The sequence below is a fragment of the Somniosus microcephalus genome, chromosome 13, assembly GCF_052327205.1.
Source record: "Somniosus microcephalus isolate GS21.2 chromosome 13, FLI_Smic_1.0, whole genome shotgun sequence".
Taxonomy (NCBI): domain Eukaryota; kingdom Metazoa; phylum Chordata; class Chondrichthyes; order Squaliformes; family Somniosidae; genus Somniosus; species Somniosus microcephalus.
The window spans coordinates 106,061,276-106,075,771 of NC_140999.1; the positions used below are offsets into that span (position 1 = coordinate 106,061,276).

At 42.4% G+C, this 14,496-nt stretch overlaps 2 protein-coding genes across 2 annotated transcripts in view; one reads left to right on the forward strand and one right to left on the reverse strand.

The window, feature by feature from the left end:
- Positions 1 to 11,973, reverse strand: part of rab22a (RAB22A, member RAS oncogene family) — a 106,585-nt gene extending 94,612 nt beyond the window's left edge. The window contains exon 1 of the mRNA XM_086005186.1: positions 11,653 to 11,973. Within this exon, the coding sequence (XP_085861312.1) occupies positions 11,653 to 11,688 (36 nt within the window). The 5' untranslated portion in view covers positions 11,689 to 11,973. The remainder of the gene's footprint in view (positions 1 to 11,652) is intronic.
- A 226-nt stretch (positions 11,974 to 12,199) lies between these two features.
- ppp4r1l (protein phosphatase 4, regulatory subunit 1-like) overlaps positions 12,200 to 14,496 on the forward strand; it is a 66,925-nt gene continuing 64,628 nt past the window's right edge. Inside the window, 2 exon segments of the mRNA XM_086005189.1 lie at positions 12,200 to 12,342; positions 12,439 to 12,483. Coding sequence (XP_085861315.1) covers positions 12,336 to 12,342; positions 12,439 to 12,483 — 52 coding nt within the window. The 5' untranslated portion in view covers positions 12,200 to 12,335.

Below are 14,496 nucleotides of genomic sequence, written 5' to 3' on the forward strand. Positions count from 1 at the left end.
CAGGTGAAGGCGGGGGAGGAATATTGAACCTCTCTTTCAAACAGTTATATATTCCAAATGTCCATGTCAGAACTGCTAGGTTATACCCATCAGGAAAGGATGAACAGGGGGGTGGGGGACCTTTCTTCCTCTTTTAAAAAAAAGAGAAGGCCAAGGGGTGCCCTAATAGAGGACTTTAAAATTCTGAAAGTTTTGTTAGAGCAGAGAGAGTGCTTCCACTTGTGGAGAAGAGCAAAACTAGAGGCCATTAACATAAGATAGTCGCCACAAAAGCAAAATACAAGGGATGCTGGAAATCTGAAATAACAGAAAATGCTAGAAATACTCAGCAGGTCAGGCAGCATCTGTGGAGAGAGAAAGAGTTGAAGTTTCAGGTCGATGACCTTTCGTCAGAACTGGAAAAAGTTAGAGATGTAACAGGTTTTAAGTTAGTAGAGAGGCAGGGAAAGGGGAGGGGAGGAAAGAACAAAAGGGAAGGTCTGTCACAGGGTGGAAGGTAGGAGAGATTAAATGACAAAAGGGATGATGGTGCAAGACAAAAGATGGGTCTAGAGGAGGTGTAAATGGGAATATCAATCATCAGCAATTGCTGGCGTCTGGAAAAAATGGGGGCCGAGGTTATGATCTGAAATCGTTGAACTCTATGTTGAGTCCGGAAGGTTGCAAAGCACCTAATCAAAAGATGAGGTGCTGTTCCTTGATCTAACGTCGAGCTTCATTGGAACAGTGTAAGAGGCAGAGGACAGAGAGGTCAGAGTGGGAGTGGTCCAGAGAATTAAAGTGACAGGCTCTCCAGACCACTCCCACTCTGACCTCAGCCTCCAACATTCAGTCTCACTAACATGCGGTTAAATTATATAGTAGCAAAATACTGCGGATGCTGGAAATCCGAAATAACAACAGAAAAACTCAGCAGGCCAGGCAGCACCTCATCTTTCCATTAGGCACTCTGTCGCCCTCTAGACTCAACATAGAGTTCAACAATTTCAGATCATAACCTCGGCCCCTATCACATATATATCTTTTCTTTTTTTATCCACACTTTTTGTTTGGTCTTTTTTTCTTCCCTCCCACATGGACGCTGTCCTTCATTCTGCCAGCGCAATTCACACCTCATCTAGAGCCATCCTTTGTTCCTTAACCTGTCCCATTACCACCTCCTCTTGCCTTGAATATCTCTTAATGTCTCTCAATGTCTCTTAATCTCTCCTGCTTTCTATCCTATCACTGACCTTCCCTTTTGTTCTTTCATCCCCTCCCCCTGTTCCCAGCCCCTAAACTTGCTTTCCATTTCCTGCTTTTTTCCAGTTCTGATGAAAGGTCTTCGACCTGAAACGTTAACTGTTTCTCTCTCCATGGATGCTGCCTGGCCTGCTGAGTTTTCCAGCGTTTTCTGTTGTTATTGCGGTTAAATTATGTTGCATGGACACTAAATTGGCTCCTGTACAGCTGCAGCTGGTGCAGTTCACCATTTCTCGTTACACTTCCCAAAAATTGAAACAAAACTTTGAAGTGGTCTGCTGTGCCAGCATTTCATCATTTAATAGGACTGAAGAAAGCTGGCAGGGTTTCTTGTTCTTTTCAATTAGGAAGACCACTGGTTCACAGAGAAAAGGAGAAACTAAATATGGCTAAACACACTTGTAAGAAACACGCCTGCATAAATCATGAGTTGACCTTCTGATGAAGTAACATAACCAATTCAATGGCTCAGATAATCCTTAAGGACAGAATATCGTACCTTATGGAAGGATCGAAAAATCAAGGGCTACTGCCCAGTACAAAGTACTGGACAAAACAACTTCTGGACTCAAGACTGAAAGAAAGAGTCACAAATCGACTGACCTGCTCAGAAAACAACTTGGGATGGAACACAAACATCCAACACTTCCTAGTATTCTGTCAGTTTCACCAGTAGTAATATTGACATCCATGCAAAGCCATATATCCTATTATACAGTGATTTCAGAGGGCATCAGCACAATCTTTAAAAAAAAACATGTGGTGCAATATTGGTAATATTGTGAGATTTCTGCAAGAATTAAAAGAAAAAAGACTTGCATTTATACAGCACCTTTCACAACTCCAGGACATCCCATAGCACTTTACAGACATGAAGTACTTTTTGAAGTGTAGTCACTGTTGTAATGTAGGAAGCACAGCAGCCAATTTGTGCACAGCAAGCTCACACAAACAGCAATATGACAATGACCAGATAATCTGTTTTTGGTGATGTTGGTTGAGGGATAAATATTGGCCAAGACACCAGGGAGATTTCCCGTTCTTCTTCAAAATCGTCCCATGGGAACTTTTACATCCACTTGAGGGGGCAGACGGTTTAACGTCTTATCCGAAAGACAGCCCCTCTGCCAATGCAGCGCTCCTTCAGCACTGCACTAGAGTGTCAGCCTAGACTATGTGTTGAGGTCTCTGGAGTGGGACTTAAACCCACAACCTTCCGACTCAGGCAAGAGTGCTACCACCTGAGTCACAGCTGAGTGTCACAGAATTAGTGGTTACAACTGATTTTTTGGGATGACAAAACAGTGTAAAAAAATACAAATTATTTTTCTCCCCCTGCTGAAAATATTATAAATTTGTCAGGATGAACTACAGCAAATATTCCACTTGAAGCAATCACACTTGATCTCTTACACTTAATTTTCTATCTATGTCGCCTTGTTCTAGATCAATCACTGGAATCAGTCTACTTCTATCTATTGTCGAATCGCTTCATAATTTAAACACCTCTATTCAAGCAACCTGCCATCTCCTTTCTAACAAAAACAACCCCAATTTTTGAAGTCATTCTTTGTCTTTGTATTTCCTCAACCCAGACAGCATTCCAGTGAATCTACACTGTTCCCTTTCTATTGCCTCAACATCATTCCTATAGCGTGGAGCTCAAACTGCATACAGTACTCCAACTGTGGTCTTCCCAAGTTTAAAAAAAGCTGCATGAAATTTTGGATCATCTGGTGTCTGATAGGTATGGAAGAGACAGCAATCCTAGGGTTAGTAGAGGCAACGGAATGGTAGAGCTGGGAGCTGTCAACATGAACCTCGGGATACACCAAAGGTGACAAGCATGGGAGAAGAATCCATTAGAAGTGATAAGATCCTACAGGTAGGAATGGACCCATGAGAGGGCATTGCGCAGAATGGAGCGGTTGACATTGTTGGCTGCAGTCTAGAAATCCAAGAGGATGAGAAGAACGGCAAACTATGTTTGCAATCACATCAGACAGCATTAATGACATTGACCAGTGTGCTGTCAGCATTATCGGCAGAATGGAAGCCCATTTCAAATAGGAAGTGGTGGAGGAATAGTTGAGAGTCAACAGTGTGTTCCAGGACTTCAGAAAAAAAAGTGAAAGTCGGAGATAGAGCAGTAGTCAGGGAGATGAGTGGCGGAGGATAGATTTTTGTTTTGAGATGGGGATTGATGACAGCAGATGGGAAAGGATGCAAGGACCATGCCAGAGGATATGGACTAGTTGATGTCAGCAACCATCAAACTGAGGAAGGAAAGTTGGTTGGTCAGGGATTGGAATAAGAAGGGGGTTGAGGACAGAGGGCTGCGTGATCAGAGGCTGAGGCAACAGACTGGACGTCCTCAACTTTAAATGCTAAGAAGCCCACGAGCTCCTTATATTTGGTGCTCAAGGTGAGGATGGACATAAATTACTGGAGTTACTGGAATCTGGGCACGGTGTTTCTCCAGATGTACAAAGTGGCATTACTCAAGAGAAGCCCTCTGCACCATCATCTCTAGCTTTCCAGCCATAGAACTGATAACCCTCTTGCATTCCAGTAGTGCCACCAGGGCAGATGTCATTGGAAAAAATGACAAAACACAGATTGTGAGAACACAGCACTAATTATCATAAAGTTCTTTCGCTATTGACTATTACAACATCTTTTTCCTCCCCCAAAATATTGGATGTACAGAGGCAACTGCTTGGGTGTCGGGATCACTCAAATATACAACTATTAAATGAATGATATGCCTGTCTCTATCTCTCACACAATTTTAATGACATCAATCTGCACTTAATCACAGTGTGTAAAAGATATCATAAGCCAATCAAAGTTTAGGCTTGTTTCACAGGTAACTTGAGGTTTTTAAGTTGTTTTAAGTTTTACACAGGGCCTGAAACCAATAGGTTGACTACATTAAAATCAGCAGGTGATAACAGGAGACTGGCCAGACCACTAAGCAGACAGGTTGTTTGACAAGCACACTGATTTCCTGATTGCATGCATTAGTTACTACCAACTGCAGCCACAATCTCTGCCTCTTCTAGAATTATGGCAGATACTACACCCTAGAATTATGGCAGATACTACACCCATGTTACTGCTGCTCAAGAAACCATTTTGTTGCACCACAAGCAGAGCTTGCCAGAATCCGTAAGGGGGAAACAAACTCTAATGGTCATAAATGTGAACAGGCTGGATGCAGCTCGGTGTAGCATAATCACGCATTTAAAAAAGGAAGAATGAGGAATTTGCGGCATTGTATGTTTGTCTCGCATGTTTCAATTTTCACTTTAGAAACGGTCAGTCTTTAAGTCAATGAGATAACAGGAAGTGATAGGCAGCACCAGATTGGGAGATTGAGGGTAATGATTCAGCTGTAGTCGTGCTGCAAGTGTATCCTATATATGGTGAACTTCAGAAAGGTTGGCAATAAAACAAGCACTTGGGTGACTTGGCAGAATACTCTGCAAACTCCCATTTAAATGAAAGTACAGCCAGAAGCATCCCATTAAATTGTGACAGACTGATGACATTCACTGTCCACCTTTCCAACAAGCTTCATTTTGAGGTCTGCACAAAAAGCGAAGCATTTGGTTACAGTTAGATTTCAATAACCTGGCAACACATTTTTTAAACAGATAGCTGGGAAACTGCTTCCAGGGAAAAATCCCATACAAAAATCACACACATAGTAAAGGCACCTCACTGTCAACATCTGAACAATGCATGGGCACTACCCCCAGGTGAACCGTTCTGTTTCTCAAAGCAATCTCTTACTTACTGGCCAGTCTTGTGCCATGAGCCTTGCCCACTCGGGGCTAGGGAGGACCTGGAAGGTTTTGCTTCGTGCTTTTTCAGCCAACAGAGGGACTTTTATCCATCAGCCCCGACTGGAATTGGAGCCAAGCCCAAGGGTGAAAAGACAATGTTCTATTCAACCACACTAAGCCCCTGGGAGGTACCATACTTTTATGTACTAACTTTGAGCCTTGCTACTGTGCAGTAGAACATCAGCAGAACAGGTTGCAAGGCAGGAGTGATTCAGAAGAAAGAAAGACTGGCATTTATATAGCATCTTTCACAACCGCAGGATGTCCTGAAGTGCTTTAAAGCCAATTACATTTTTTTTGAACGTGTAGTCACTGTTGTAATATAGGAAACATGGCAAACGATTTGCGCACAACAAAGTTCCACAAACAGCAAGGTGATAATGACCAGATGATCTGTTTTAGAGATGTTGGTTGCGGAATAAATGTTGGCTGGGACACTGGGGAGAACTCTCCTACTCTTCAAGTGGTACTGTGGGGTCTTTTACATCCACCCGAGGGGGCAAACAGGACCTCGGTTTAACGGCTCATCTGAAAGATGGCACCTCCAACAATGCAGCACTGCCTTATTACTGCACTGGAGTATCAGCCTAGCTTACAGATCTCTGGAGTGGGACCAGAGCCCACGACCTTCTGACTCAGGTGAAAATTCTACCACTGAGCCACGACTGACACCAAAGACAGAAGTTTTTTTCTGGCTCATCAAAGAAAGGGATTTTAATGCTGGGGAATGGAACTCTTCCCATTTCAGGCACCCAGTGTTAGTATCAAGCACTCTTAGGTCAGGTACAGCACAACTAGATGCAGAGTAAAGCTCCCTCCGCTCTGCACCAACAACATGCTTTAGGCACAACCACACACTACCCTTGCTCCATTTCTCACATCTGACATCCTGTGGCCCGAGTGAAATTTCCAATTGATGTTGAACTGGGAACAGTTTTAAACTGTAAGTCCATGTTCAGTAGAAACTGGCTCGAGATTGTCACCCCGTCACTCTGGGCTAGATTTGAAGTCAGGCTGCAGAGTTGTCGAGGCCACTATGCCATCCAATTTCCCCCCCAAAAATGGCAGCCGGAATGAAAGGAAGCAAGTACATATTCAGGGAATTGAGGGGGGATCTGGCCTGGGTAAATTGGAGTCAAGACTGAGGCAGAAATGTAATGAAGCAATGGGTAGCCTTTAAAGAGGAGGGGCTTCAGGTACAGTCTAGGTACATTCCCATAAAAGGAAAAGGGAAGGCAACTAAAGCCAGAGCTCCCTGAATATCGAAGGAGTTAGAGAATGAAGCAGAAAAAGTATGACAGATGTCAGCTTGATAATACAAGGGAGAATCAGGCTCAATATAAAAAGTACAGAAAACTGAAAAAGGAAATAAGAGGGTCAAAGAGACAGTGTGGGAATTGAATGGCAGCCAACATAAAAAGGGAATCCAAAGGTCTTCTATAGGCATGTCAACACTAAAAGGGTTGTCACAGTAGTGGTGGGGCCGATTAGGGACCAAAACGGAGTTCTACTGATGGAGGCAGAATGCATGGCTGAGGTACTAAATGAGTACTTTGCATTGGTGTTTACCAAGGAAGAGGACTTTGCCAAAGCTATGGTAAACGAGGAGGTTGTCAGGATACTGGATGAGATAAAAATAGATAAAGAGGTACTAGAATGGCTGGCTTTACTTAAAAGTGGATAAGTCACCAGGTCTGGATCGGTTACATCCTAGTTTGCTGAGCAAAGTAAGGGTAAAAATTGCAGAGGTGCTGGCCACAATCTTCCAATCCTCCTTAAATTCAGGGGTGGTGCCAAAGGACTGGAAGATTGTAAATGTTACACCCTTGTTCAAAAAAGGGGAAAAGGATAAATCTGGCAATTACAGGCCAGTCAGTTTAACATCGGTGGTGGGGAAGCTTTTAGAAACAATATTCCAGGAGAAAATTAACAGCCACTTGGACAAGCATGGACTAATAAAGGAGAGCCAGCACGGATTTGTTAAGGACAAATCACGTTTGACTAACTTGATTGAGTTTTTTTGATGAGGTAACAGAGGGTGGATGATGGCAGTGCAGTTTATGTTGTGTATATGGACTTTCAAAAGATGTTCGATAAAGTACCACATATTAGGCTTGTTAGCAAAATTGAAGCCCATGGGATAAAAGGGGCAGTAGCAGCATGGATACAAAATTGTCTAATAGACAACAGAGAGTTGTGGTGAATGGCTGTTTTTCAGACTGGAGGGAGGTATACGGTGGAGTTCCCAAAGGTTCAGTACTAGGTCCACTACTGTTTTTGATATGTTAATGACTTGGAGGTACAGGACACAATTTCAAAATTTGCAGATGACATGAAACCTTGCAAGTGTAGTAAACAGTGAGGAAGACAGTAATTGTCTTCAAGACGACAGACAGGCTGGTGGAATGGTGGATACGTGGCAGATGAAATTCAACGCAGAAAAGTGTGAGATGATACATTTTGGTAGGAAGAATGAGGAAAGACAATACAAGCTAAATTTTAAAGAACAGAGACCTGTGGACGTTTGTGCACAAATCTTTGAAGGTGGCAGGACAGATTAATAAAGCAGTTAATAAAGCATATGGGATCCTGGGTTTTATAAATAGAGGCATAGATTACAAAAGCCAGGGATTTATGCTAAGTCTATAAAAAACACTGGTTCGGCCCCTGCTGCAGCATTGTATCCAATTCTGGGCACCACACTTTAGGAAGGACGTGAAGATGGTTCCAGGGATGAGGGATTACAGTTGTGTGGATAGACTGGAGGAGCAGGGGTTGTTCGCCTTCGAGCAGAGAAGGCTAAGAGGAGATTTGATAGAGGCGTTTAAAATCATGAAGGGTTTAGATAACGGCCCTGAAATTAGGATCGGGAGCTTGCCGCGCGTGCAAGCCCCCGATGTGCACTCACCCTGCGTGCCGACATCTGAAGCCCGGGCCTGCTTGCATTTCCTGTCACTGGCCCGGTTCAGATGTCGGCGCGATGTGCTTACCTGATCCAGCAGCGTAGTTAGTGCGGTGTGCCGGCTGGGATCAGGTGAGCACTGTGCAGCCAATCAGGGGAGGGGAAACTCATTCATGAGTTTGACAGTAAGAGCTGTCAAACTCATGAAAAGTATGGGCTGCCAAAACACTACTTTAACTTTAAATAAAAATCCCACTGATTGTATTCACTATAAATAAGTTTTAAAAATGTTTTAAACAATTAATCAATTTTTTGAAAAAAATAAATTTTTTAAAAATAGGGTCTAAAACTAAACTTACCATCCTGTAAATTCTTTAAAAATAACAAACCTGTGGGAAAAAAAATTCTACATTGTACTAAAAGCCCACTTACCTGAAAAACTAAATACTTACGTCTTGTTTTTCCACGCGTAAAGACCGGAGGCCTTTACACACGCGCAACTCTGGGGGGAAAAAAAAGGAATTTCACTGCGCACGCGCTGCCTGTGCAGTCGCGCGCGTTCTGCCTCTTAACCCCTTGGGTCAGAGGACAGGAAATGCCGGTTTTCAGCGCATGCGCTGTGCATGCTGAAAACCGGCAATTCCTCCAGGCACACGTGAGTACCCCGTCCGTACTCACGCGTTGTGACAAGAATTACTGGGCCAATAAATAAAATAAACTGTTTCCAATGGCTGAAGGGTCGATAACCAGAGGGCACAGATTTAAGATGATTGGCAAAAGAACCAGAGGCGACATGAGAAAAAACTTTTTTACGCAACGGGTGGTTAGGATTTGGAATGCACTGCCCGATAGGATGGTGAATATGGATACAGATTCAATAGTAGCCTTCAAAAAGAGAATTGGATAAATGCTCTAGAGAAAAAATTGCAGGGATATGGGGAAAAGAGCAGGGGAGTGGGACTAACTAGTTTGCTCTTTGAAAGAGCCAGCGCAGACTCGATGGGCTGAAAGGCCTCTTTTTTGTTGTTGTACTATTCTATGATAGCCACTCCCCTCAAACCCCCATCATTGCAGACTGATTCTGTTGTCTGCTTCTTAAAGCCGTACACTGAGAATTTGAGTTACCAAGTTACTGAGGCATCCATCACATGCTCCAGAAAAGGGGAGTAATGCATCAGAGAACCAATTTTGAAATTGGAACACTCATTTAGAATATTATACACTTAGGGTCAGGGTAATCATAGAAATGGAATGTCTTGTGTGTGTGTATATAGCAAACATTCACAGCAAAGCACAGCTCCTCGAGAATGTCATCTAGCAACAACTGTTGATGATTCAGAACTCTTCAGCTATTTTTCCATGGGAATGATAAAAGCACATTTTAAAAATAACTTGTATCCAAGTTAAAAGGTTGCTTAAAGGGGTTAAATTTCAAGGCAGCAATGTGTATTAGATTTCATGAGTGTCTGAACCCAACAATGAAAAGGTCATTTTGACATTCCTCTGACCACTCACATCCCTTACTGTGCTGCGACAACCCTATTCATTGGAACTCAGCAGGGGTCATTGCCAAATTAACTGGGGGGTGGGGGGGGGGGGGGGGGTTAAGAAGAGAAAGTAGTCAGTAAATTAGGCTGGGGACTGACACTGGACAAATAAAATCCCTACTTCAGAAGTCTGTCCCTTCAGTTTTGATCACTCATGGACTCAATCTTTTTAACTAGAAGCTGGGTGCAAATATGCCAGTACTATCGCAGAATACTATCTCTGCCTAAGAGAATAGAGCTGAAAAAAGTATAGCAGTGCATACAGGAGCGCGTTTAAATATACAACCGAAGACTGAAGAGATTAAAACCTAGAAATTACTGCAGATGACATTAGCAGATGAATTCTTAACGCATACACAACATTTGAAAAGAATTTGTCATTTATATAATGCCTTTCACAACCTCAGAATGTCCAAAAGCACTTTGCAGCCAATTAAGTACTTTTGTAGAAATAACAACAGAAAACGCTGGAAAAACTCAGTAGGCCAGGCAACATCCGTGGAGAGAGAAACAGAGTTAACGTTTCAGGTTGAAAGTACTTTTGTAGTGTAGTCACTGTTGTCTGTAGGGAAATGTGGTAGCCAATTTGCACACATTTTAACACAGGCGTAAACTCTCATTTTAAATGTTTTAACATCCTTGTTAAAATAAGATACTAAGGAGTGTCATATGAACGCATTAAGCATTTGCCCAGTAATACGGACAACAGTAATCTTGAGGCTCACATTACTCTAATACCAAAGTAAACAAAAGCAAACTCGAATACCAAACTAAACAAAAGCAAAAGATAATCCTATCGGTTTTGTAAAGCATTGCACCAAGGTGAGAGAGAACAAAATATAATTTGTTTGTGGCAAATCAATTTATGGAAAAAAAAATCACTGGTTAAGGACCCACATATACTCAGTATTGAAATCCCAGCACCAAAAACCCTGGCAAATAAAGATAATAATTTAAAAATTCCTCCGCACCAGGATTACTACTTTCCTGGTTGGCAGGCTGTATGATCCCATCTTCAGCCTGCCCCTCATTCCCAGAAAGCAGCAGTGCAGTGGCTGACAGTGTGTCTATCACATTGGTTAATCTATGTGATCCAGACACAAGAGGTGGGGCCAATTAGATTAGGGAATTCATTTAAACAACAAAAAAGGAATACAGGTAAATTTAACACAAAAAAGTCCAAAACATCACTCACAAGATAAAGTGACAACATATTAACATACATTAAAAATAGCAAGGGTTTGACCCGAAACGTTGACTCTATTTTCTCTCCACGGATGTTGCCTGGCTTGCTGAGTTTTTCCAGCATTTTCTGTTGTTATTTCAGATTTCCAGCATCTGCAGTATTTTGCTATCGTTAAAAATAACAAAGCCTGCAGCTCTTTCAATCCTTGAATCATTGCTCAATATTTGGATTCGTTAACATTACTGGTTTAACAATCAACATCAGACCTCAGGAAAAACAACAGAAAATGCTGGAAAAACTCAGCAGGTCAGACAACATCCGGGGACAGAAATTTGAGTTGACGTTTCGGGTCGAACCCTTCTTCAAAACTGGAAAGAAAAGATCTCAGGACTTTGACAAATTTGTATATCCCAATGCAATTAAAAACCTACCCATTAATAGCTCTAATTTACACATAAAACATGTATTTCTCCCTTATACATCATGTTTTATATTTAGAACATAATTATTCTTTCAACCTAAAACATTTCTCTCCTCGTGACATACCCAGGTTGCTAGCTAGATGCAATTCCCATTAAACAAAAATATGAAACTATGCTTTCGCTCCAGCTAAACAATTTGTAATTTGTAAATACAACTACCTCACAAATTGTTAGCTTGTCTTTGATCTTTACAGTTGCTGACTGACTGGTGTGCTGCCAGCATTTTCTGTTATTGTTTCAGATTTCCTGCATGTACAGTTTCTCCTCCCTCTTATTTATTTATAAACATTTGGCAACGTGTTTATTTTTTAAAGATCCACTGTACAAAATCATCATAGCAGATGGCAACTGTATAATAAACATAACATCTTCAACTGCTCGTCACCAAACACTGATGATTGCAACCATTCTTGAGTAGGCTGTAACCCAGACAACCACTTACCCCAAGCAGGCAAACTTTCAGCTCCCTCAAAGCCATGGTGAAGTTCACAGCTTTCAGAAATCCACACACATCCTCCCTGCCAGGACAATTCCCACCAGTTAAAAGAAAATACACAGGGGGAAAAAAGCTCAGCAATCGGCTTTTAAACTTTAAAAAAATGCATTAAAAGGCGAATTTTTTTTTTAAAAAAAAAGCAGGACCGACAGTCGGCGAGAAGTCACTAATCTCCTGGGGGGGGGGCCGCCGCCTCAGCCGCTCGGCGCCGCAGCAAACTCTCCCCTCCACAGAGCCGCGGCCGCCATCTTGCCGAACTGCTGTCACGTGACCTAGTCAGTTGATCCATCAGATAATTCTCAGTATATATTTTTATTTCTTAAAAACAATATTGATTACTTTATACAGCTTAAAGACTTGAAATTGTCGTTTATATATATATATTTTTTATTTTTTAAATAACCTGAGGTACCATTAAAGCCTGAGGGGAGGAGCCGGACCGTTGAGCACGTGATCACCGGACTATATTTGAAAATAATTCTACCGAGCTTTAATTTTGATTCTAACTACCTGTCTGATAGGTGGTTTATCAGTAGGAATTTTGCTGCACTGAGCGTAGTTATTTATTTTGCGCTTTAAGTACGGAAGTAGGGTGCAGGTTCTCCCCTCCCCCCCCAGCTCCATCCAAGATGGCGGGTATGTGAGTTATCTCTCCGCTAGCGGCTCTTTTACACTGTTTATCCGCGGCTTTTAACAACCTATCTCTGTGTTTCCACATTGTTCTCTTCATAGGCCTCTCTCTGTATTACGAGGACTCCCAGGACGAACTGGAGGAATGTGAGTATGGAGTGACTGTATCTGCGGGTGGGGGTGGTCGGGCTGACAGACTCTGAGGGCCGAGCCCCGGCCTCAGTCACATTTCCATGAGAGGAGGAGGAGGCGGCGGTGGGTCAGTATGGAGAGGGGGATCGGTGTCCTGACAGCTCGGCCTCCGCCCCTTTTTATGTCCCATGCTGCTGTTTCCTCTCCTCAAACACTCCTGATTGGTTTCCCCCCGGGGTAGGGGAGCTGCCTGTCGGCGTCTCATCTCGATCTGCTCCCGTGATCCCCTCATCCCTTGGGTTCGGTGATAATATCACCATAAGCTGCGATTTAAATAGCTGACATAGCAATAAACTCTCCCCCCTCCAGTCTGCATTTCAGAATGGCTTATGTGGAGAAGCTTGGCTTCTGTCTGAGCTGAGCTGTGTACTTGAGCGCTGATGTGCATGAATCTCAGTGGGTGGAATCGGTAGCTGTCCAGATGAGGGGGTTGTTGAAGTGTGAGTTGTTGGTTTTTTTTGGTAGTATTTTTAAACATCGCTACAATTTCCTGTGGATGATCCGATTCGCGTGGGCGAATGTGATTAAGTTTGCCAAAAAATTGGCCCGATTCACTGGACTGTCAGAACAGATCATTGAAAAATATTGAGGAGGGAAAGAAGAGTATTCTGCATCAGGAAAAGACTGTTTTGAAGTGTTTGTTACGATTCTCCATTGAAGTGCTCCTGAAATCTTTAATATTCCATCCACACAGCTATTGAATTGTAATGAGTACAGGGTGTTCAATAAATACTGGAGTTTAGAGAAGGGCTCAATACATGGATCAGGAACCATACCCGACTTCCCCGCCCAGAACGCAGGCACAATGCGGGTAGCTATAGTGACTATGCTGCTACCCCAGCTGAGATCTGCTAATTCGCCATGGATGCAGTGTTGAAACTGGGATCGTTCTGGTCGGTTGGAGGCAGTACCACACCTGTTGGTGTTTTTGCATGCTGAGCAGTCCGATGAACTTGCCTTTCCATAATTGAGTCATATTATCTGTTTTAATATGAATTCTCAACACTTTAAGGTACCATATTGACAAACACATAGAATACCCTGTGTAATATAGGTTGCACCCCAATTGAGTCATACGCCACAAAAATTTAATTCCCAAATATGAATGCCCAGCTTATACTAATTTTCCTTTTGCTTTAAAAGTTTGTCTATATGTACATTGATACGGTAACTATAATCCTGAGGAAAAATGACAAAAAATCAAGGTTACACCTGTTTGCCCCAGTAATTGAAGGAACCAATACTGGTCTCACAAATGGCAAAGTTCTAAGTGTATTGCTTGAAGTCACACTAGTTGCCATGTGGTGGTCTGTGATAACATTTTTTAGATATTAAATAAATTAATAAAATACCCAAATTACTTTCCTTAATGAGGAATATATTGTTGCATGTTGTGTGTACAGTTCTTGCAGATTTGTGGCTATATGGATTATTATGACTAATGAGAATCATTCTTGGTGCACTTTGGTGTTTTTGAGTGGTATTGATGTTGTTGAGATGTCTATTTGGCAGAGTCCACGTTTCAGCCCTTCTTTCCTGCTTGTGGAAGGGTTCTATAAGTGCTGTATACATCTCCCTGTTCTGGCTCCAGTGACCCGCACAAGAAAACATTTGTATTTATATAACACCTTTTACATCCTCAGGTGATCCTAAGGGGTTCCTCAGCCAGTTAATTGCCTTTGAAGCGCAGTCACTTTTTTTTTGTAGGCTAACAATGCAGCCAATTTGTGCACAGCAAGAACAGCAATGGGATTATTAACCAGTTGATCTATTTTGATGGTGTTGATTGAGTTAGCCAGGACACAGGGAAAACTCCTGCCCTTCATCAGATACTGCCGTAGGATTTATTTTATGTCCACCTGAATGGGCAGATCCTACCTTCACCCAATGTCCACACATACACTTCCAGCAGGACTCAATAAAAATGGACCAGGAACCATACCCGACTTCCCTGCCCAGAACGCAGGC